The following is a 21373-nucleotide window of genomic DNA, read 5'->3' on the forward strand; positions in this document are numbered from 1 at the left end:
GCCTGGTGGTTAAGGAGCTAAGGTGCCCCGTACCCACTGAGGGTTAAAGGATTAAAGTAGTGTTTCTCAATTATTTTCTCAATTCGTTTTTTTTCCACCCACACACAGATCGAAATACTATCGAGCGCCTGGTAATATTTATTTATTTATTTATCTGCACAAACCACTGAGTTGCTGGGACCAGCGTTGTACATACAGTCTGATAACGAACTCTTACAGATATTACATAATTATGCTAATATAGGTCCAATAATATCGGTCGGCAGATTTTATCGGACATCCCTACTTTTTATTTTAGATTTTACAAAGGAAATGACAGCCATCACATTTCTTTCTTAGCTTCTCACCATTTGGGAATCCCTGCCCTACAGTTTCATTGTGTTGGTGCGAGACAGTATACAATGTGTTATTAAATATATTTTATATTTAGCAGCATTTCCAGGGACATTAAAGAAATTGCATTATAATATCAGCTGAAAGCTTATCTTTAATACTTCCTTTTTATGTCAAAGACTCAAACTGAGCACTTCACCCCAAAAAGATAAGAAGATAACAAAAACCCAACGCGCTACCCTTTTTGTTTACTTCCTAAATTGAAACAGCTTCCTTATTTCTTGAAGTATCTCCATAAAAGGACAAAGTAAACGTCCCTACTTTGGTATAAATAAAACCAGCCTTATGATCGTGAACAGACTTCGAGAGAATCGTCGTCATCGTCATCGACATCATCCTCATCTTTAGACGAACACCAAACCATGACCAGCATTCAAAACTCTCAGACATCGGAGGTAAATATTGCTTCAACTTACTTTAACATTCAAGATGATAATGACAATGTTCAGTGTTTTTATTTACTGTGTGTTTTCTTTAGAAAATGGCCAATACTATGGTTTGGTTGACTGCCTCCCTGCTTGTCCTTGTGTGGACTGATGCCTCTGCTGCAATGGATCCTCAGAAAGTCTTCAAGTATTATAAGGCCATGAAAACCAAGTGAGTGGACCACGTCATCATCCTTAAGACTTAGATTTGATCTAAACGATGGAGATCATGGACTGTCCTAAAATAACACAGGGGACACAGTATCTTTACGAACATAACTTTGATATCAGCTGAGTTTTTTCCTCACTTGTTCATGACCTACAGTACATGTTCACACTGGTTCTATCTCTGTGCTGAATCTCACGGATCGGTTCTTTCTTCTTTACACCAGGTATCCACTGAACAACATGTACAGTATGGCTCTGAGAATTCAGGGCCCCAACAACAACGAAGACCCAAGTTCATTTTTTCAAGGTCTTGACAGTGTCAACAATGTAAAGAGAGTATTCCAACAGGACAGGGTGTTTGTAAGTGATAGGGTGATGGCGGCCAGACCTCGTCCAAATGAATGGACAACCGATCATGCTGAGGCACGTGTGGCCAACCTCTTGCGCAGTTGGTATAACCAAAACCAATTAAATAGAGATTGGATTCTTTTCTATGTTAAAGCATCACCGTGTGCCACAAAATGCGCAGACCCCAAACATCCTGGAAACATCCTGGGAGAAATCGCAAAGTTGAAAAAGTGGTCCAGATTTGCTTTTGTGTTTTCCGACGTATTCCAGCCAAATCCTAACAATCAAAATGCTCAAGGGAAAGTGTTTCAGTTTACTGAAGAAGACCAGAAAAATGCCCTTAAGCAGGTAGCCAAAAGAATTGGTCGCAGAAACATATTCCGCTGTAATAATAACACGTGTGTTAAGTGCTTTAACAAAAACGGGATTGACACATTTTGCATTTCAGGTTAGAGTCAGATGAAAATGTCTTGAAAGACACAAATCTGAGAACATGCATAAGTTCAACAAGAATGCAACGCACAGCTTTAAAGTAAACTCCTTTTGAATGTTGCAGGGACACAGGAGCTATTGATCATCTACTGCCTCTTGTGGCCAATTAATGTCACACAAGTTTAAAAGGTCAAAACGTTCCTGTGACGTTGGAGTTTTTTTTACTGCAGTAACCACAGTAAGCAGCAGATGACCAGTCCCCTAATTGTCCCTGTCTCCAAAAGTAGTTTTCTGTTTTCTTCCGCCCTCTGCTGGCTATGTATCAGAACTTTGGAAACGCCTTAAATCATTGTTAACCATTTAAAGCTGTAATGGTTTTTTTTCCGATTAAAGCTTCGCTCAATGCAACCCTTTTTTTGTTCAGGTGTCTTTTTTTACTGCAATTTATTGAAGTTTTGGTCTGTTATGTTAGGTTTTAAAAAGTATTTTTGGCCAAAAAGTGTTTGTCCTTGTTTGTATTTTTTTTAATTGTTTCAAATTGTAAATAATAAAAAAAAGAAAATCGTCAAAAACGGGGCACACACACACAATACTGTATTTAAAGTAAGAGACACAGAGAATACTGAGAATACAGTAAGATGAGAAAAGATGCCAGAAAGTATTGTGGGACACAACGGGTCACAGAACAAGAAAACACACACACAAAGACGATGTGGTCTCTTGTCTGTCCTCACCACTGAGCAAAACTTTCTTGTGCACCGACGTCACTAAATGCATTCAATGTATTTTTTCCAGAGGTGAAAAACAAAAGTGCATTACAGCCCCCTACAGGTGTGTTGTTGGTATTACAAGAAAATAACTTAAGAAGTTGCATTATCTATCAAGATAAAGGTATTAAAATCCGAGCCCTAAAATATATACATTTATGAGGATCTCTACTACTTTCAACATAAAGAAAAAGTAGTAAATTCAAAGAATTAATAACTAAAACCAAAACACCATTTTGTATGGTCCTATAGTCCTATAATTCTTAAGGCAAACCTGCACAATATACCCTTAAAAGTTTCATCAAAACTTTTACTGATGTATATTTCTATGTTTTCCTCTTCTTCTTTGTTTTTGACTCTTTTAACGGCGGTGATGTCACAATCAGATATAAAAAGCTCCTCTTTGTCTGGACTGTAATGTGACTCCCGCTGGAATCAAAAACTAATGCAGACACAAAGACCAACGCTATTCTGGGCTCTTATTCTGACGGCCGCCATCGCTCCCCCGACATGTGGAAGGTCAAACGTGAGTGTGGTCAAACTGGTCTTAACGCTTTTGTAAAAAAAAAAAAAAAAAGAAAGGACAGGAAACTGATTCAGTGTGATGGCTAATGTGATTGGTCTCAGTGTTGTTTCTGGAATATTCTGTGATACATTGTTTCTTTATATATAATATTCAAGGCTAATATTTTGCCAAATCTTAAACACAGGAGTGAAATTGTATTCATAATGAATGTTTTGCTTTTTTCCCCACAGCTACTGTTTTGTTCCCTTTGGAAATGAAGTACAGACCAGTTTTAGAGGTAATAATATCATGTTTTCACACAAATGTATCTGAAATGTAAATCCACATTAAGGAAGAAAGAAATCTAAAAGACAAAATTCAATTTCGAATTTTATCTGAAATTTAGATAAAGACCAAATCAGAGCCAATCAGACAAAGATTATCTTAATGTGACGCTAAGAAGAATTCCCCTGAATTATCGTCATCAGCTACTTTTATTTATTTATTTATTTTGCTGTGTGTCCAGAGTTTGGTTCCCCCTGACCCAATGGCTCGGTTCCACCTGAACAGACGTTCCCCAGACGAAGAGTTTCCTGACCTGCGCAGAAACGCCACCCTGATGGGGCAGATCCTCACCCCGGCCATGTACCGCCGACAGTTCCACCGATGCACCGACAGTGGCGTTATCTTTGATGATGTCATACGCCCTGGCCTGGAGGAACCAGGTGACGTCACACTGGTGTAAAGAAAAAGTTCAATAAAAAAAATTACTTATTAGCATTATAATAAGAACATTTTACATTTTCATTTAGAAAGAAAATCGTAAAATGACCGTTACAAAACTGCTTTTGTTATAAAATTTGTAATGTTGTGATTTATTTTTCTTTACATTAAAAACTACAGCAGAAATATGAAAATATAATATATTGCTTACATTTAACGTAAGCAGTGAAGTTTGTTAGCATGCGCAGTCACTTCATGTTGTAAAATCTTTCTTATTTCTTCACTCGGTGTGTACGAAGGTGAGCGCTGTGGCCCGGTGTCCGCCGGGTGTGTGGCGGGCGATGCTCAGTCCTACATCCTGTTCTGCGACTTCTTTGACCGGGTCATTGAAGCGTACCACAAACACAAGGTGGACAGTCAGACGCCCAACAGCGACTTCAACCACTCTAACCTGAAAGTAGGTTGGACGTATTTGTTTGTTGTTTGTCAGTGTAAATGTCTGATGAGTCGTCATAAAATGTGACGTCACCCAAGTTGAAGGAAGTCACTCGTGCTTGGTCCTGCAGGGCAGCGAAGACCTGGACAGGTCATACGTCCTAGGTTGTGAAATGACAATTGTTCGTAGCGTGGAGGACTACTGCTTCCCAATTCACTGCAGTAGAGGAGAGCGCAGGCAGCTCCTTCAACTGGCCAAGAGGGGTATTGCATGTTCACATACCTTTTAATTAGAAAAAAAAACCGCTCAGTCACAAAAGTATCCAAAAACAATCAAACAATTAAATAGTAATAAAAATGCAGGCAGTTTCTGTCTTTCTTTTTTTGCGGCAGCGCTGCAGCGGTTTGGGGAGGAGGACCTCCCTGGTCAACTACACCTACTGAAGGACCTGGACCAGGAGCAACAGTGCGCTCTGAAGCTGAGTCCACCGTCACAGTTTCAGCTCCGCACCGGCGCAGCTCGTGACTGGCCCGATGCCAGGGCTGTTTGGTCAGTGACAGTTAGGGTTGAAAAAAAAAAACAAACAAACGTTTTTTAATCACATGTTTTTGTGCAGGTTGAGTGACGACAACAGCCTGGTGGTCTGGATCAATATAGAAGACCACCTTAAACTGGTGACCACACGACACGATGCTGATGTGGCTGAGGCTTTTAAATTCATCTTTGCTAAACTGCAGAAGGTCCTACAGATTCAAACAACGTGTACAATATACCAACGGATGTTAAACCGTTATCAGCTGATTGATGTTATTCCTGTTTTGGCCAGTTGGGGGTGATCTACAGCCAGCTGAGACACCCTTTTATCTGGAAGCAGCAGCTGGGCTGGCTGAGCAGCTCTCCCACTGAAGTAGGAACTGGTTTTAGGGTTCGAATCAAACTGAGATTGAAACTACTACCCACTCAGCGCCGCCTGCAGGACGTCCTGATTAGACTGCGCCTCCACATGGTCTCCACAGGTACTGCAGTTCCTATGTAGTTAAGCTAAAGAGGGCGAGTTCTGTGAGAACCTCTCGGTATATCTTTGCTTACAACTTTTTTTTGTCTTTATATCTATGTTCTACTGTCTCTAAACCTTTTCTTGGCAATTTGTAGTGAATTGACGTGTTTAACGGACATGACGAACATAAGAGCATTTAATTATTGATGACTATATTCTAGCATTGTTGTGCTAACTGTAGCCTCTCTACAGCTCACTATATAGTTTAAAGAGAGAATAAATAATTTTACAATACAGTACATAGAGGTTGATACATTCCTGTCTATTTTTTTTAATTCGTTAGAGTCCTTTAAAAACAAAAATAAAATTGTTAATTAGAACTTTAGGGAGAGGTGATGGCTGAATATCATTGGAAATACTTAGGGTTTTTTTCTGCTAATTTTGCCCAAACACTCTCTACTTTTGATGGACTCTTCATCCAAGTTGTAGTAAACAGTGAAGTTGAAGTTATCATGTGATTTTTGTTCCTTCCAGAGTCGACGGGAGTGTACACAGTGAGCAACGCAGGGACCTTCGGTGAGAGCGAGGTAGCGCTGACTCAGCTGGTGGTGGACGGCGTCAAACTTCTCGTAAACATGGAAAAGATACTGGAGAAGAACGGAGACATCGATGAGCTCGTACCTTCTCAGAAATAGAGCTACATTTGAACTGGCTATTTGTTTTTAACCTGTCACAACTTTTAGCTGTTCAGCTACGTTTTCCTCTTTTGAAAAAAATATTTTTGTCCGCCATTTTCCAAATGTTTGATTACCTGTACTTACACTGTGTTGCTAAGGCTAATTTTTTCTTTAGATGTTTGAAGGACAATTTTAAATATTCTGCCTAACTTAGCCTAACAGCTAAGTTTGGCTAACGTTATTAGTTATTTTTTATTAATTATTAGAGGCTTTTAATCACTTCTGAAGATTTCCGAATGAAAGTTATCCCTACGATTTAGGCATAGTTTTACGCAGGACCTGTGTACACGAGTTGTTTACAGCGAGTACAGTTATTAAAGTCGATGTAACGGTTCTGTGCTGAGACTTATCCACAAAACAAAAACAAAAAAAACGTAACTCTTTAATTATAATTTTCAGACATATGCAAATAAAGAAAATTAAGAGTAAAATAAATTACATGTACATAGAAATAGACATTACTAAGTGTTGTAGACGTTTGGCTTTCAATGTTGTGTACTAAAAATAAAAGTTATTTTAAAACGCAACAGATGACAAAAAATATAAACATCCTTCGCCAGCAGGGGACAGTGTCATATCGCTTGCCGTGATAGATCAAATTTACAAATCACATACTTTATATATGGGAAAAGACAGGAATTACATTTGACATATCCACAAAAAAAGAATCATTTTAGCATTCCTTTACATTAGAGAGTTGAACGACTAAGAAGCCGCTCCTCTTCCTGCTAAAAAAAAGCTCTAGAAAAGTTGTATTTATATATGTATAGGTTCGGACACATGCCCTTTGTATTTGTGATAGTCTGAGAGATGCCACTGTACAGAACGAAACCGTCAAAAACAAATCTGCTCTACAATATGACGTTAAATGCTAAGAATGCTACAACCAGAAAGTCAGGATTGGAATTTTTCAGTCTTTTTGAAAACGAGGCCCCCTAGAGGTTTGTATGAAGATTGAGGTTTGAATTTGTTTTTAGTGATTGACAAACTGTGCAACATGAGGCAAAGCCTTAAAATGTGTAATACGACAAAAAAGAAAAAAAAAAAAGAAAAGAAGAGGAATGAATGCGTAAAAACACATTAAAAATTTCTTAAATATGAATGTAATAAAAAGGGGCTCAATTCACATTACATTGTCATGTTTACCCATAAAATATGTAAAACAAATATTTTGAACATTTTTACATTAGGGAAATATCAGGATATTGAACAAATGTGATGTCTGTTCACTGAGCGAAAAAAATGCAAATTTCAGGAACATGGAAAGAAAAAACCAAAAAAAAAAATTAAAAAAAATCGCAACACAGGAAAAACAGCGCCCAGTTCTGTTGATAAAGTTTGTCAGTTTATGGTTGTTATGGAGTTGAGATGACTGAATCGAAAAGTAAGAGGGAAAAAACCCAATTTTGTTCAAAAATAATTAACCTCTTAATGACAATAAGGGTTAAAAAAAAAAGACTAATTATGCCCAGGTTTACCTCTGTTTAAACGAGTGTGCCAAGAAGCACTAAATAGCGCCAACTATTGGCAACTGATCAAAGGCCTTTGTGCTGTTTACATTTGTTCAAATTTCAACATAACTGTGCATTTAAAAAAGAAAGCAGCATTTCTCAATGTCAAGTTGAATGTTTGGTCTCCCGCCTACAGGGGGCGCCACAACAGCCTCTGTCTGAGCTACCCTAAGTCAGGAGTTGCAACTGTATGGTTTCCAATTAGAATTCACTTGTCTCCAGGCCGGGGTGTCTACACACATGCAGGTCACGAGGCGTTAACTACAGGTAGAACTTACTGCAACTTTGTACAATAGTGTTACACAACAATTTGAGCTAATATCAGATCCTGCAAAAAAAAAAAAAAGTCAGTGTCTAAAGTTCAGCTGTAAACTTTGGTTCATGATGCGTATTTCCGAGCGTCAAAAAGGAACTTCTGTGGATGTGGTCCTTATGTGTTGGTACTCGTCAGCGTCAACAGGTAACCATGCACCTGCGACGATGAGGAGCGACAAATTCATGGCCCCTTCAAATCAACTATATCTATATATATATATATGTGTGTGTATATATATCTGTCAGTCCCACTCACTACACTATAATACAGACCTTCATCTAGAGCCCAAAAGAAAAAACAATTTACACTCCATTTGAAAAATTGTTCTCACAGAGAGAGAGAGATAGAGAGAGACACAAAGGAGGAGGGTGGAAATAAAATAATTACAATGTAGTGATGCTAGTTTTTCTTCTTGACGTTGTTGGAGGTAAAGTGGGGCCTCAGCATGAACATCAGCCCCCCCAACCTGAAACGATTCTGAAGGACTTCCAACAGTTTGGATAAAACCTGGACAGAAAACGAACGCAAACCAGATAAGTGAGCTTCAAGTAGAGAAAAAGTACAGAAAAAAAAATATCAGAAAAGATTCTTCATAATTATCTTCACATTTGTAAACAGATTTTCATAGATAAGACCTCATGTTAGTGAGTTAAACAGGTCAGGGCTGAGAGTCAACACTTTCATTAAAAGCTTTGTTTCCCAAAGCCTGAAGTCTGCAACCAGTGATTCACACACACAAAATAACCCACTCAGAAAGTAATTATTAGTAGAGACTCTTTTGTGCATGTGGTTGGAGAAATTCTATGGCGAAGTACACAATTGAGCCATTAGGGGGCAGTAATGCTACATGAAAGCTGCCATTAAAACACAGAAGAATAAACATTTCCTTTATGAGGAAAGGGTCAGAAAGGCTCACCTTTCGTGGAGTCCTCTGAGAGCAGAAAAAGGAAGAGAGAAAACAGGAAAGGATTTAGGAAAAGAGGAAACGTGGATTTGTCCGCAATCTTGAAAATAAAGGCTCAATGCAACCCTTTTTTGTTCAGGTGTCTTTTTTTTACTGCAATTTATTGAAGTTTTGGTCTGTTATGTTAGGTTTTAAAAAAGTATATTATCCTCGCGTTTAAATTTTAAATAAAAAAATAAAGAAAATCTTCGGAACAAAAAACAGGCGAGAGCGAGGTAGCGCTGACTCAGCTGGTGGTGGACGGCGTCAAACTTCTCGTAAACATGGAAAAGATACTGGAGAAGAACGGAGACATCGATGAGCTCGTACCTTCTCAGAAATAGAGCTACATTTGAACTGGCTATTTGTTTTTAACCTGTCACAACTTTTAGCTGTTCAGCTACGTTTTCCTCTTTTGAAAAAAATATTTTTGTCCGCCATTTTCCAAATGTTTGATTACCTGTACTTACACTGTGTTGCTAAGGCTAATTTTTTCTTTAGATGTTTGAAGGACAATTTTAAATATTCTGCCTAACTTAGCCTAACAGCTAAGTTTGGCTAACGTTATTAGTTATTTTTTATTAATTATTAGAGGCTTTTAATCACTTCTGAAGATTTCCGAATGAAAGTTATCCCTACGATTTAGGCATAGTTTTACGCAGGACCTGTGTACACGAGTTGTTTACAGCGAGTACAGTTATTAAAGTCGATGTAACGGTTCTGTGCTGAGACTTATCCACAAAACAAAAACAAAAAAAACGTAACTCTTTAATTATAATTTTCAGACATATGCAAATAAAGAAAATTAAGAGTAAAATAAATTACATGTACATAGAAATAGACATTACTAAGTGTTGTAGACGTTTGGCTTTCAATGTTGTGTACTAAAAATAAAAGTTATTTTAAAACGCAACAGATGACAAAAAATATAAACATCCTTCGCCAGCAGGGGACAGTGTCATATCGCTTGCCGTGATAGATCAAATTTACAAATCACATACTTTATATATGGGAAAAGACAGGAATTACATTTGACATATCCACAAAAAAAGAATCATTTTAGCATTCCTTTACATTAGAGAGTTGAACGACTAAGAAGCCGCTCCTCTTCCTGCTAAAAAAAAGCTCTAGAAAAGTTGTATTTATATATGTATAGGTTCGGACACATGCCCTTTGTATTTGTGATAGTCTGAGAGATGCCACTGTACAGAACGAAACCGTCAAAAACAAATCTGCTCTACAATATGACGTTAAATGCTAAGAATGCTACAACCAGAAAGTCAGGATTGGAATTTTTCAGTCTTTTTGAAAACGAGGCCCCCTAGAGGTTTGTATGAAGATTGAGGTTTGAATTTGTTTTTAGTGATTGACAAACTGTGCAACATGAGGCAAAGCCTTAAAATGTGTAATACGACAAAAAAGAAAAAAAAAAAAGTGCCTTAAAATGTGTAATTCGACAAAAAAGAAAAAAAGAAAAGAAGAGGAATGAATGCGTAAAAACACATTAAAAATTTCTTAAATATGAATGTAATAAAAAGGGGCTCAATTCACATTACATTGTCATGTTTACCCATAAAATATGTAAAACAAATATTTTGAACATTTTTACATTAGGGAAATATCAGGATATTGAACAAATGTGATGTCTGTTCACTGAGCGAAAAAAATGCAAATTTCAGGAACATGGAAAGAAAAAACCAAAAAAAAAAATTAAAAAAAATCGCAACCCCAATTTTGTTGCGCCCAGTTCTGTTGATAAAGTTTGTCAGTTTATGGTTGTTATGGAGTTGAGATGACTGAATCGAAAAGTAAGAGGGAAAAAACCCAATTTTGTTCAAAAATAATTAACCTCTTAATGACAATAAGGGTTAAAAAAAAAAGACTAATTATGCCCAGGTTTACCTCTGTTTAAACGAGTGTGCCAAGAAGCACTAAATAGCGCCAACTATTGGCAACTGATCAAAGGCCTTTGTGCTGTTTACATTTGTTCAAATTTCAACATAACTGTGCATTTAAAAAAGAAAGCAGCATTTCTCAATGTCAAGTTGAATGTTTGGTCTCCCGCCTACAGGGGGCGCCACAACAGCCTCTGTCTGAGCTACCCTAAGTCAGGAGTTGCAACTGTATGGTTTCCAATTAGAATTCACTTGTCTCCAGGCCGGGGTGTCTACACACATGCAGGTCACGAGGCGTTAACTACAGGTAGAACTTACTGCAACTTTGTACAATAGTGTTACACAACAATTTGAGCTAATATCAGATCCTGCAAAAAAAAAAAAAAGTCAGTGTCTAAAGTTCAGCTGTAAACTTTGGTTCATGATGCGTATTTCCGAGCGTCAAAAAGGAACTTCTGTGGATGTGGTCCTTATGTGTTGGTACTCGTCAGCGTCAACAGGTAACCATGCACCTGCGACGATGAGGAGCGACAAATTCATGGCCCCTTCAAATCAACTATATCTATATATATATATATGTGTGTGTATATATATCTGTCAGTCCCACTCACTACACTATAATACAGACCTTCATCTAGAGCCCAAAAGAAAAAACAATTTACACTCCATTTGAAAAATTGTTCTCACAGAGAGAGAGAGATAGAGAGAGACACAAAGGAGGAGGGTGGAAATAAAATAATTACAATGTAGTGATGCTAGTTTTTCTTCTTGACGTTGTTGGAGGTAAAGTGGGGCCTCAGCATGAACATCAGCCCCCCCAACCTGAAACGATTCTGAAGGACTTCCAACAGTTTGGATAAAACCTGGACAGAAAACGAACGCAAACCAGATAAGTGAGCTTCAAGTAGAGAAAAAGTACAGAAAAAAAAATATCAGAAAAGATTCTTCATAATTATCTTCACATTTGTAAACAGATTTTCATAGATAAGACCTCATGTTAGTGAGTTAAACAGGTCAGGGCTGAGAGTCAACACTTTCATTAAAAGCTTTGTTTCCCAAAGCCTGAAGTCTGCAACCAGTAATTCACACACACACAAAATAACAGAAAACTAATTATTAGTAGAGACTCTTTTGTGCATGTGGTTGGAGAAATTCTATGGCGAAGTACACAATTGAGCCATTAGGGGGCAGTAATGCTACATGAAAGCTGCCATTAAAACACAGAAGAATAAACATTTCCTTTATGAGGAAAGGGTCAGAAAGGCTCACCTTTCGTGGAGTCCTCTGAGAGCAGAAAAAGGAAGAGAGAAAACAGGAAAGGATTTAGGAAAAGAGGAAACGTGGATTTGTCCGCAATCTTGAAAATAAAGGCAAAAGAAGATAAATCTAAAAGAAAGAAATGGGGAAAGATGGACTACTGTTGATTGAAGTAAACAAGAAAATGAACACTAGAAAAAAAAGGTTTAGACACAACAGAAAATGAATGATGGTTTGAAGTTGATGAGAAAAAGTGAGACATTATGAGAAGAGGAAAAGTTAACTGCAACTAGAGGTCAGAGAAAGAGGAACCGAGGAAGGAGAGAAGGAAAAAAGAAGAGCTGAGGAGGCAGAGAAAGAAGGGATGAAGATGACATAACAAAAAACAGAATAGATTAAAAAAACCAAAACAACTCACCTGTTCCCACAGCGTCTCAGCCACACAGTCAATGGCTCCGCCCACTTCTCGGTACTCTCCAGAGTATTTGGTGTAGGCCCAGAGGCAGAGCGCCAGCAGGGCGATCCCCATCACAAGGTTACACAGCATGGCCACAAGAGTGACCCCCACAAACCCTGTGATCATGGAGCCCAGGTATGTGAGGAACATGAGGACGCAGAGTGTGGCTGGCGTCCGCGCCGCATGGAAGATGTTCTTGCCGTCATTGTGCTTGCAGAAGTTGACGTAGGCTTCGTCCAGCTCCGCCTCCAGCTGCTCTTGGTAGCGCCGGCAGAAATCCTCTCCTCCCATCTTCTTTACCGAACGGAAGTTTCGCACTGACGTTTGCTGCAGCTCACGGTGCCGGCGCTCCAGCTCCACGGGAGAAATGTAGGGTTTGTCTCCACCACAGATCTGACGCCATGAAACAGGAAATGGGTCAGGACTCGGAGCAGAGAACTTAGATGTACCGGCTTTTAATGTTTAATGTCACTTTGCTTTTTAGCTAGCCTTCCTTAGCGCACACAGCTGCTGCGTTGTAGTCACAGTGTTACAGGACAGTAAAGGCTAAAAGTAAAACATGAAATAAATGGGCTTATAAATTAGCCTGTAGTGTAGCACGAGTTCCTATGGTTAAATGTTTTTGTTTTAAAAGTGCGTCGTAGTCACAGTGTTACAGGGCTATGGTTAAATGTTTTTGTTTTAAAAGCACCACCACTCACTCCACCAGAGGGACACAGGTTGGCTGTAGAATACATTTAAAAAAATCAATCAACCTTTTCTTTACCTGCTTCATACCGTTGTTGTACAAGTCTTTGGCTCCGGCTACAGCTACAAGGTTATTGGCTTCAGCCGTGGCCTGGAAACAGACGACAACTCAGATTAACACGGACACGGTCCACAACCTCAAAACCAAACAAACAAAACCTTCATTTTGCGATCATGCCCGGTGTTGACAGTCATAGAACGAATGTCACAACTGTGCATTACGCTCTGACTGCACTTTGGGCGCCCCCTGTTGGTCCTTGGGCCCTGCTGGAAGCTTGAAACGTTTTTCCTTCTTCCTCCTTAAGTTTCAGTAATCTCCATAATCTGTACTGATGATGTCATTGTGAAGTGTCCGCCTCATGATGTGAACTGACCTGCAGCATGGACTTGGGATGAGGAAGCTCCTCCCCCTGGTAGATCTTCATGTAAGCCTGCAAAACACAAAAGCAAGGGGACAGTGACCACCTGAGGTCTCCACAATTCTCAAGTTATACGATATGATAAGGAATATTACTCTCAGAAACCTATGACTTTTTACTCACACAAACGTTTTGTAAACAAACTTTTTTCCAGTGACATCACAACTTTGCTGCCAATCTGTTTTGTTGTTGTGATGACCTTCTGACCTGAGTCAAACAAACCTGACTAAAACTGTCTGTTACGCCAACACTTTATTCTGAACGGCGACTCCGTCACTCACCTTGTAGTAGTGCAGCAGATCTCTGCAGGTGATCTTCACTCCTCCGATCTCTTTTTCCACCAGGTTTTCTGGAGACAGCAGCGCAGGCACCAGATTCACCAGCTCCCGCTTAAAGTCTTCATCAATGTCTGGGACACAGCGGTAAAAACCATCAACCCAACGCTCAACAGTGGATTTAACTCAGTATCAATTTCAACATCCCATCTAACCATGGAGGCGGCCATCAAAGTGAGGGTTGGTGGCCACCTTGAGGCCCGGGTGTGGCAGCAGAAAGCAGCCGATTTTGGAGAAACATGAATGGATGTGTTTCCTGACGTTCTGCAGCTCCTCGTGTTGGTTTTGCTTTACCTGAAGACAAACAGCAGCGACTTTAGGTCCAGGGTTTCCAGGTCATTCCTGGGATATTGTTCCAGCTCTTTGATATCTGAGCCAAATTGTAAAAACTGATCTGAGGAACCCATCTAACTAGTCATAGAGCTTCATTTTAACTGAACATTTTCAGTTAAAGCTCCAACGTTTATTGCTGTGAGACCTGACCTGCAGACGTTTGTCCAGGAATTTTTTTCCACCTTCCAGACCGTAGGAATACTCGTACGGGTAGCTCCAGTCTCGGATCAGGAACATCAGAGTCTAGAATGAAGAAGTCATTTTTTTTTAAATGGTGAAACACTGTTTTTGTTGTAAAAAACCTGAGACGTTGAAGTGGGTCATGTGATCAGCGCCTACCTGGAAAGGCTTCTCGTAGACCTCCTCCAAGGCCAGTCGACCGTACTCTGTAAAGAGCTGAAGAACAAAGTTAAAGGGAATATTTTCTGGAGTTTCTTTCATCCTTTTGTCTTGTGGTTCAATGGTTTTTAGCTTTTATCTGCTGACTTTAATCTTAGTTCATCTGAAGTCGAGGTTTATTTGACCGACTTTTAGTTTTACTTTCATTCATTTTTGCTTTACTGCCTGTACGTTGGTTTATCTGCTGACCTAATTCTTAACAAACCTCAGTTCTTCACTCTTATCATCCATTCTTTTTTATTGCTGGTCTTTATTTTATACATCATTTCTTTTACATCTTATCTAATACTTAGGTTTTTCTATTTGTTTATAAATAAAATGCCACATTTACTATGTGGCTACTTCTTTTTGTTTATAAATAAAATGCCACATTTAGTGAAATTTATTTTTGCAAAACTTGCCTATTTTAGCTTTTATTTATCCATGGTATTCATCCAAACTCTGTTTATGCTTTTAGTTTTGTTTGTTTTTACATAGTGGCTACAATTTTCAATTCCTAAACTAACCTGCAGGTGCTGAAGGTCGTCTTCCTGTACATTCTGTGACAGATTGTAGACCTGGAATAAAAAGAACCCAAACAACAACCATCAATCTCATACATGCAAAAGGTTTAGAATCATTTTAAAGTTTTCTACATAAAATTTAATTTTTAATGTTTTTTCATCAAAATTTAAAACATACCTTTTTAAAATAAAATCCTAAAATGAGGCAAAAAGATAAAACTAAAACGATTGATTTTATTCTACAATATGGAATCTGAGCGCTAACCTGAACAGAGCTGGTCATGGTGCTGAGGGCGAACAACGTGGCACAATCTTTGATTGTAGACTGGCTGTCAAACGCCCCCTGTGTGTCCACCAGGAGAACTGCCACCTGCAGACACACATTAGCGACAGCAGCTAGTCAGTCATTAACACTCCTACAACACGAGGTTAGAAAATAACAGCAGCAGCAGCAGCAGCAGCAGCAGCGGCAGTGTCGACCTTTTTCCCGTCAGGTTTCTCCACCACAAACACTTCATTCCAGGCCTGGATTCCTGTCGTTTCCCTCTCACAGCCTCCACGCCACGTGAAGCCGGTCAGAGGTTCTTCATCACTACCAAGCCACCAATTAGACTGCAGAAAAAAGAAAAACAAGCTGAAATTTCTGCACAGTTTGTCATTATTATTGGCTACTGTACAACTGAAACTGTGTGACCAATCTTCAACTTCAACTCAAGACTGAAGCTGAGTCTTGAGTCTTCAACTCAACTTCAGTCTTGAGTTGAATTCCTCTTGGAAAAAAAATGTTATAACAGGACACACAATCAGGGATTATTCCTTTAAAGAGCGCAGGAACACAGTGTCTTTTGTCAATCTGTTTTTCCTGCTCTCATGACTTGGAGCCACGTTTCACTCAGAGCCAGCCTTCTTGGCCGGTGGTAACATCAGGGGGCGCTCACAATGAGGTCAGCGGTGACTGTAATGTCAACATAAACTACAGCTACATAGAAAAACAGATAAAGGAAAAGGTGTTGTTCACCATAAAGGCTGAAATTCTCCCACATGACAATCCTCACAAACTGCTCAGGGTCAGAAACCTGAACCAGAGTTGACAGAATGTTTGCATTGTTCACTGGTCCTGAACAGGAATACTACACGGAGTGTGTGGTTAATCAGCTGAACCTCCGTGAACACTTCATAATCCACACATAAGCTCCTCTGTCTGAGGAAAAAAAACAGCAACACAGTCGACCCCCCCCACCACACACACACACACACACACACACACACTTCACTATGTGCCAAGGTCAAATCCTCTTTACACTGGCCTTTTTTTCTATGCATTCTAGAGTTTAACGTGTTTCTATTGCAGAGGTGTCAAACATATGGCCCGGGGGCCAAAACCGGCCCACAAGGGTTTTCAATCCGGCCTGTTTGATGAATTTTTTTTTTTTAATTAAATACACAAACACTTCATGTTCAGGACATTTTTGTTAAATTATATTTTATAAAATATGAATATATATATAATAATATACAGCTAATGTACTTGTCTGCAGGAAAACTAAAGAGAAAAAAACACTTATTTATAGTTAATTATGTTATGATTTAACTGGTCCGGCCCACTTGACATCCTCTTAGATTGTATGCAGCCCATTTGACACCCTGTGTACCAACTTTTGCTGAAATGGGCTTCCAGTTACCACATGTGGCTGTTCATACCAAAATACTACCAAAATTATCTTTTATGGAAATTTTTTTAGTTTGTTGCCAACTGTCACTACCAGCTGCTCTGTTGACCGGGCCTCTCGTACCTTTCTGTACATGTAGCGCAGCATGAAGTCCAGCAGGAAGGACTTGCCCTTGCGAAAAGCTCCGGCCACAGACACCACGACCACGTGCAGGTCGCGCACCTCCTCCTGAAGGAGCAGCCTCTCCAGCTGCTCCTCCTGTAGTGAGAACGAGTGCTCCTCTTCATTCGCCTCCACGATCTGGACGGGTCTGGAACCGCACAACTCCTCCTCTTCTTCCTCCTCCTTCTCTTCTTCCAGCAGATCCTGCTCCTCCTCCTCCTCCTCCTGTTCCTGCTGCTGCTCCTGCTTCAGCCACATCTTACGAGACGTGTCCAACTTTAACCTGTGGTTGACTAAAATAACACACACAGTTGAAAAACAATGTTTTATGTTGTTAAGAAGTCAGAGAACTGAAACTTTACATTCTTGCCATTTGTCAACAAATACGTAACAGATAAGTCAAATGTTTTGTTTTTTTATACCTCTAAAACACACTCAATCTTAAGTGCTAATCCCAGTAAGTTATCCTGGGATAACTGATAGACTTCATGTGGACACATTTTATTTGCCGTAGTCAATTTCCTTTCCTGAATACCCAGTGTTTTCCAAAACAGCTCAAACCTAAGAGATAGCGTCCATTTGACATACACGGCTTAGCTGTGCTAACTGCTAATTAACGTAAAGTATCTGACAACAACCCAGCCAGCCGTGCAGACAGAGGTCGGGTCCTGTCATATCATTTTCTGGGGGAAGTTGGAATTTTGTTCCACTCCATGGTTGCGCTTGACACATTTTTTAAAGATATTTTACACAAGTGTTCAGTACAAGTGTATTTGTACCAAACAGTTCAGTATGAATTCATTTTGTCCGGTTGTTTCAGAAGCACGGTCGCTGCAGCCTCGGTTACACTTTCACCCTTTACCACTTAACCCCTTAACTCCATACATGTGAGTCAAACACACCAAGGGCCTGGGTGAAGGAGAGCGTTATATTTAGAGCTCAGCCTAATTGAGGAGTCCAGACGTGCAGGAGACCTTTGGTTACTTCTTCAGGGAGACATGAAGAACGCTGCCATCAGGGAGAGGAGAGACTTTGACCAGAGAGTATCAACAAAGTCTGGTGTTGATAAGTGACAGAGGAACATGACCTCCTTTTCTGACCTGTTCCAGTTAGTGAAGCACAGCAGCAGCAGCACAGCATAGATGTGAGCTGAGGAGGCTCACTGCTGTAGCAGGAGGCCAGGCCAAGAATCTGTTTAACCCCAAGGAGAAAGTAAAGCATCCTGGTCCTTTTACGGCAGCGTGTTTGATCCTCAGCTATGAATCTGCGTCCCCGAATGATTATGAAACCAACATTTAAATATAGACTTTGCCAAGTGTGAACTTTATTGTATATTGGGTAAGTATTAGATAGACACTGATTACAGGAAAGGCTCATGATAACAATGCAAGTATAAACAGCAACATAACAAAAGGAGAGGTTAGACCAGGGGTGTCAAACATGTGGCCCGCAGGCCAAAATACACCCGCTTGATGAAAAACACTTCACGTTCAGGAATTTTTTGTAAAATTATCTTTATATTATAATTAATTTAAAAAATGGGGAAAACATGGACTGATTATTATTTATAGAAAAATGTTATGATTGTACTGGTCCGGCTCACTTGACATCCCAGAAACCAAACTGGGTTTGACGCCCCTGAACTAAACAAAGCAGTGAAGCCTGCTACAGACCACAGACGCCACACTGGTATACCGCAAAATGATTGGGTAGTCTTCAGACCACTTGACCTCCCTTGAAATCAGTTGAGCAGGTGATAATGAACCCAGAATCTACTGTTTGGCAGAAAGGACTCCCATCACTGGGCCAAGACATCTCAGCTCTATTCAACACCTAAGAAGCATGTTTTCTTATTTAAACACAAGATATACAGGAAGCATCTGGTTTTTATCTGCATTCATAAGTCGTCAATAAAAGAGCAAGCAAAGGTGAATATGGTATGGAAGTGGATGGAAGTATAGTTGTTTTTAAACGGTGGCCTGAGAGGTAGGAAATGGAAAGACACCGCGTTGGGTTTTGGAGCCGAGCACTGATGCGGTTATTTCAACAGCCCTTGTTTTCACTTTGTTCTGACACAGTGAAAACAAATAGCTGACACAACAGTGTTCACTTCACTGTACAGACAAAACGGTGAAAACTTTTCACTGTTGTTATAACAAAAAAAGAAAGAGAGGGATTGAAGTCCTCACTGACTGGCAGCTTCTTATTTGGAGGTTTTTGTGATTCCTGTGTTTTAAATTCTTCATTCTCATTTGCCTACTACTACTAATAATAATGTGAATTTCTATGTGCCCATTTCCTAATCTCACAGATTCTCTTATTGGTGTAGAAATCCACAATTCCACTGAAAATACAAAGTAATTTATGCTAAATTATAGCCTTTTCCTGAGCTAATTTGTTTTTCCTGAGTTAGCTTAGCTTCTGTATCTTTGAGTTTTCCCTAGCTTTTTAGAAACCCAATTAAACACATTAGACCTTAATTATTGAGGCAGACTTGGATCAACAGCTTCTGTAATGTAAAATCCCTGATTATGGAAAAAAGAAGTTAAAGACAGATTGTGCAGCCAAAAATCCTAAAAATGTAAAACGAAAAGGATGTTAAGAAACAGGAATGTTCAGATGTTTGAGCTGCCACCTGTGAGCTAGAGGACACGATGTTATGCAACAGCAGGAAGAGTCAGGCATGGCGTTTTAACAAGAGCACGTGAATGCCACGGCTGTCAAGTTTCCAAAGATCAAGTTTGTCTAAATTTCAAATGACACCATGAATTTTTCTATAGTAGAGTCTGAGAGCAACTTGGGACAAGAACAAACAGGTTTGTGTTTCGTCCACCACTGACAAAGACGATGCATTTTCAAGCTCCTTATCCCAAATTGTAACTGTTACAAATAATGACTAATCTTTAATCCTTAGAAAAACTCTAATCAAACACTAACTATTTCAACATACAAAATTAAGGCTTGAACTCTGAAATGTCCCCATGAGAACAACGTGTCAGTGTTGTCAGTATTGCCCATTGTTTAACTTGGGTTTCAGCCATTTTAGCTAAAGTCACAAGATTTACTTGTTGCCATGTTGTGGCTCATTGAGAAATCGTCTGCCAGGCCATTCTTCCCTACGCCTGGGAGGTACAAAAGTGCTATCCAAACATTAAAAATGTTGAAGTTCAAGCAAGATGCCAATTTTAAGGTTTTTTTTTTTTTAACTCCCTCACCGGACAATGTGGTACAGACGTGAGGTGGTATACAACCCACATCCAACATGGCATCCACTCACATTTATCATCCAGCTAACACTGAATGGTGTATTATCTTGGAAAAAAATACATGATCATGATTAGAAAGAGGGGCATCTAAAAAGTTCTGAAACTGGAACAAAAGGCGGCAAGAACGTATTTAGTGACAAGTAACAGCCTCATAATAGTAACTAGGTGTCGTTATTGGTTTAACATCTATTGTATCAAGACCGATGACAAGAAATCTGTACAGTTGATTTTATATTTATATATATTTGAAGATTATTGACGATTTTTTTTTCACTGACGATAACATTATTCGAATTTTGAATCGTTTTTATCTCTTCCTTAGTGCCGCATTTCAACGCTTGGCGACCGTTTGACAGCTGCACCTGGACCGTAACCAATTAGCTGGGAGAGATGAACCGCGGTGCCAGCAGAGCGCTAACAACAATATTGCTTAACACCACTACGGCAACGGCAACGAGGCGGCGTCACCAACCAATATCAACAGTGTCCTCCCGATACAGCAGAACGCCAAGCGACAGACGCGGTCGTTCGACAGAATAATAGCGCCTTTAAAATACCAAGAATTTAAAATATGTGGAACGTCTTTCATTAGTGGAACGCGACTGACAATGCAGAAGTAATTCGCCCCTCTGTCACGGTTTCCAGGCCCTGAAAGCGCCCCCTCACCTTCGGTTAAGATGCTATTATTGTGATTCCGCTGCTTCAGCCCGCTGTTCTCCACGGCCACCGCCGCCGCCATCTTTCCTGGCCCGCTTCTTGGAGCGGAAGCAAAACGCACTGACGTCACAAGCACGAGCTGGCTAAAAAGGGTGTCGAAGGCCACGCCCATCAAACTGAGCGTCACAGCTCAGCTCTGGACAGCCGCTGCCAAGAACCTACTAACTACTGTCCGACTTAAACAAATTAGCTCAAACTTTCATCTTTTACGTCATAAATATAATATCAAATATAATAAATATAACAATGTGCAGAAACAGAAAAAGCTCAAGCGTTTCCAGACAACCAGCCATCTCTTCTCCATTGTGTTAAGCTCAATGGCGCCATCCTACGTTCACCAGTGTGCATCAGAAATCTGAAGCTTTATTAGGGAAGTTCGCAAACCTTTTGTTGCATCGTTGTTGTTTGTCCATTGTGTGTTCTCGTCCTTCACTCATGAATAGTTATAATAGAAACACATGAATAGTTTGTTTTTTGCTGATTCTTTATCAAAGCTTTGAAGTTCAAAGCTC

General features: G+C 39.7%; 3 protein-coding genes and 2 long non-coding RNA genes across 7 annotated transcripts; 3 read left to right on the forward strand and 2 right to left on the reverse strand.

Moving 5' to 3' along the window:
- Positions 1-628: 628 nt before the first annotated feature.
- On the forward strand, positions 629-2174 carry LOC103383364 (uncharacterized). The gene is made up of 3 exons (XM_008316455.3): positions 629-788; positions 872-990; positions 1211-2174. The coding sequence occupies exons 1-3, from the start codon at positions 756-758 to the stop codon at positions 1785-1787; spliced, it is 729 nt and encodes a 242-aa protein (XP_008314677.1). The 5' UTR covers positions 629-755; the 3' UTR covers positions 1788-2174.
- Positions 2175-3486: 1312 nt separating this feature from the next.
- LOC103383365 (creatine kinase M-type) lies at positions 3487-6634 on the forward strand (the record flags this gene model as incomplete). The annotated part of the gene is made up of 7 exons (XM_025058457.1): positions 3487-3763; positions 4061-4218; positions 4328-4460; positions 4590-4746; positions 4814-4937; positions 5024-5213; positions 5729-6634. Coding segments are annotated over 7 exons (1200 nt in total), but the record flags the coding sequence as incomplete, so codon positions are not given.
- A 3359-nt stretch (positions 6635-9993) lies between these two features.
- On the forward strand, positions 9994-10426 carry LOC107989023 (uncharacterized). The gene is made up of 2 exons (XR_001760517.2): positions 9994-10135; positions 10175-10426. It is a non-coding gene; the product is annotated as an uncharacterized LOC107989023 (long non-coding RNA).
- A 119-nt stretch (positions 10427-10545) lies between these two features.
- On the reverse strand, positions 10546-21282 carry LOC103383366 (atlastin-2). Of its 3 annotated transcripts, none has more exons than XM_017035482.2 (14): positions 21246-21282; positions 16840-17171; positions 15527-15658; positions 15312-15416; positions 15050-15100; positions 14484-14540; positions 14295-14387; positions 13967-14105; positions 13758-13885; positions 13432-13488; positions 13077-13148; positions 12272-12703; positions 11866-11880; positions 10546-11459 (listed from the first exon to the last, which is right to left on the reverse strand). In XM_017035482.2, exons 2-14 carry the CDS (start codon positions 17134-17136, stop codon positions 11352-11354), a joined length of 1686 nt encoding a protein of 561 aa, XP_016890971.1. In that variant the 5' UTR covers positions 17137-17171; positions 21246-21282; the 3' UTR covers positions 10546-11351. The 3 variants fall into 3 exon arrangements, with proteins under 3 accessions (XP_016890971.1, XP_008314679.1, XP_008314680.1); XM_008316457.3 differs by lacking the exon at positions 21246-21282 and adding an exon at positions 20811-20942; XM_008316458.3 differs by lacking the exons at positions 11866-11880; positions 21246-21282 and adding an exon at positions 20811-20942.
- LOC112487450 (uncharacterized) lies at positions 14655-15043 on the reverse strand. The gene is made up of 2 exons (XR_003050533.1): positions 14875-15043; positions 14655-14842 (listed from the first exon to the last, which is right to left on the reverse strand). It is a non-coding gene; the product is annotated as an uncharacterized LOC112487450 (long non-coding RNA).
- Positions 21283-21373: the final 91 nt, after the last annotated feature.

The sequence above is a fragment of the Cynoglossus semilaevis genome, chromosome 9 (assembly GCF_000523025.1).
Source record: "Cynoglossus semilaevis isolate Cse_v1.0 chromosome 9, Cse_v1.0, whole genome shotgun sequence".
Classification (NCBI taxonomy): domain Eukaryota; kingdom Metazoa; phylum Chordata; class Actinopteri; order Pleuronectiformes; family Cynoglossidae; genus Cynoglossus; species Cynoglossus semilaevis.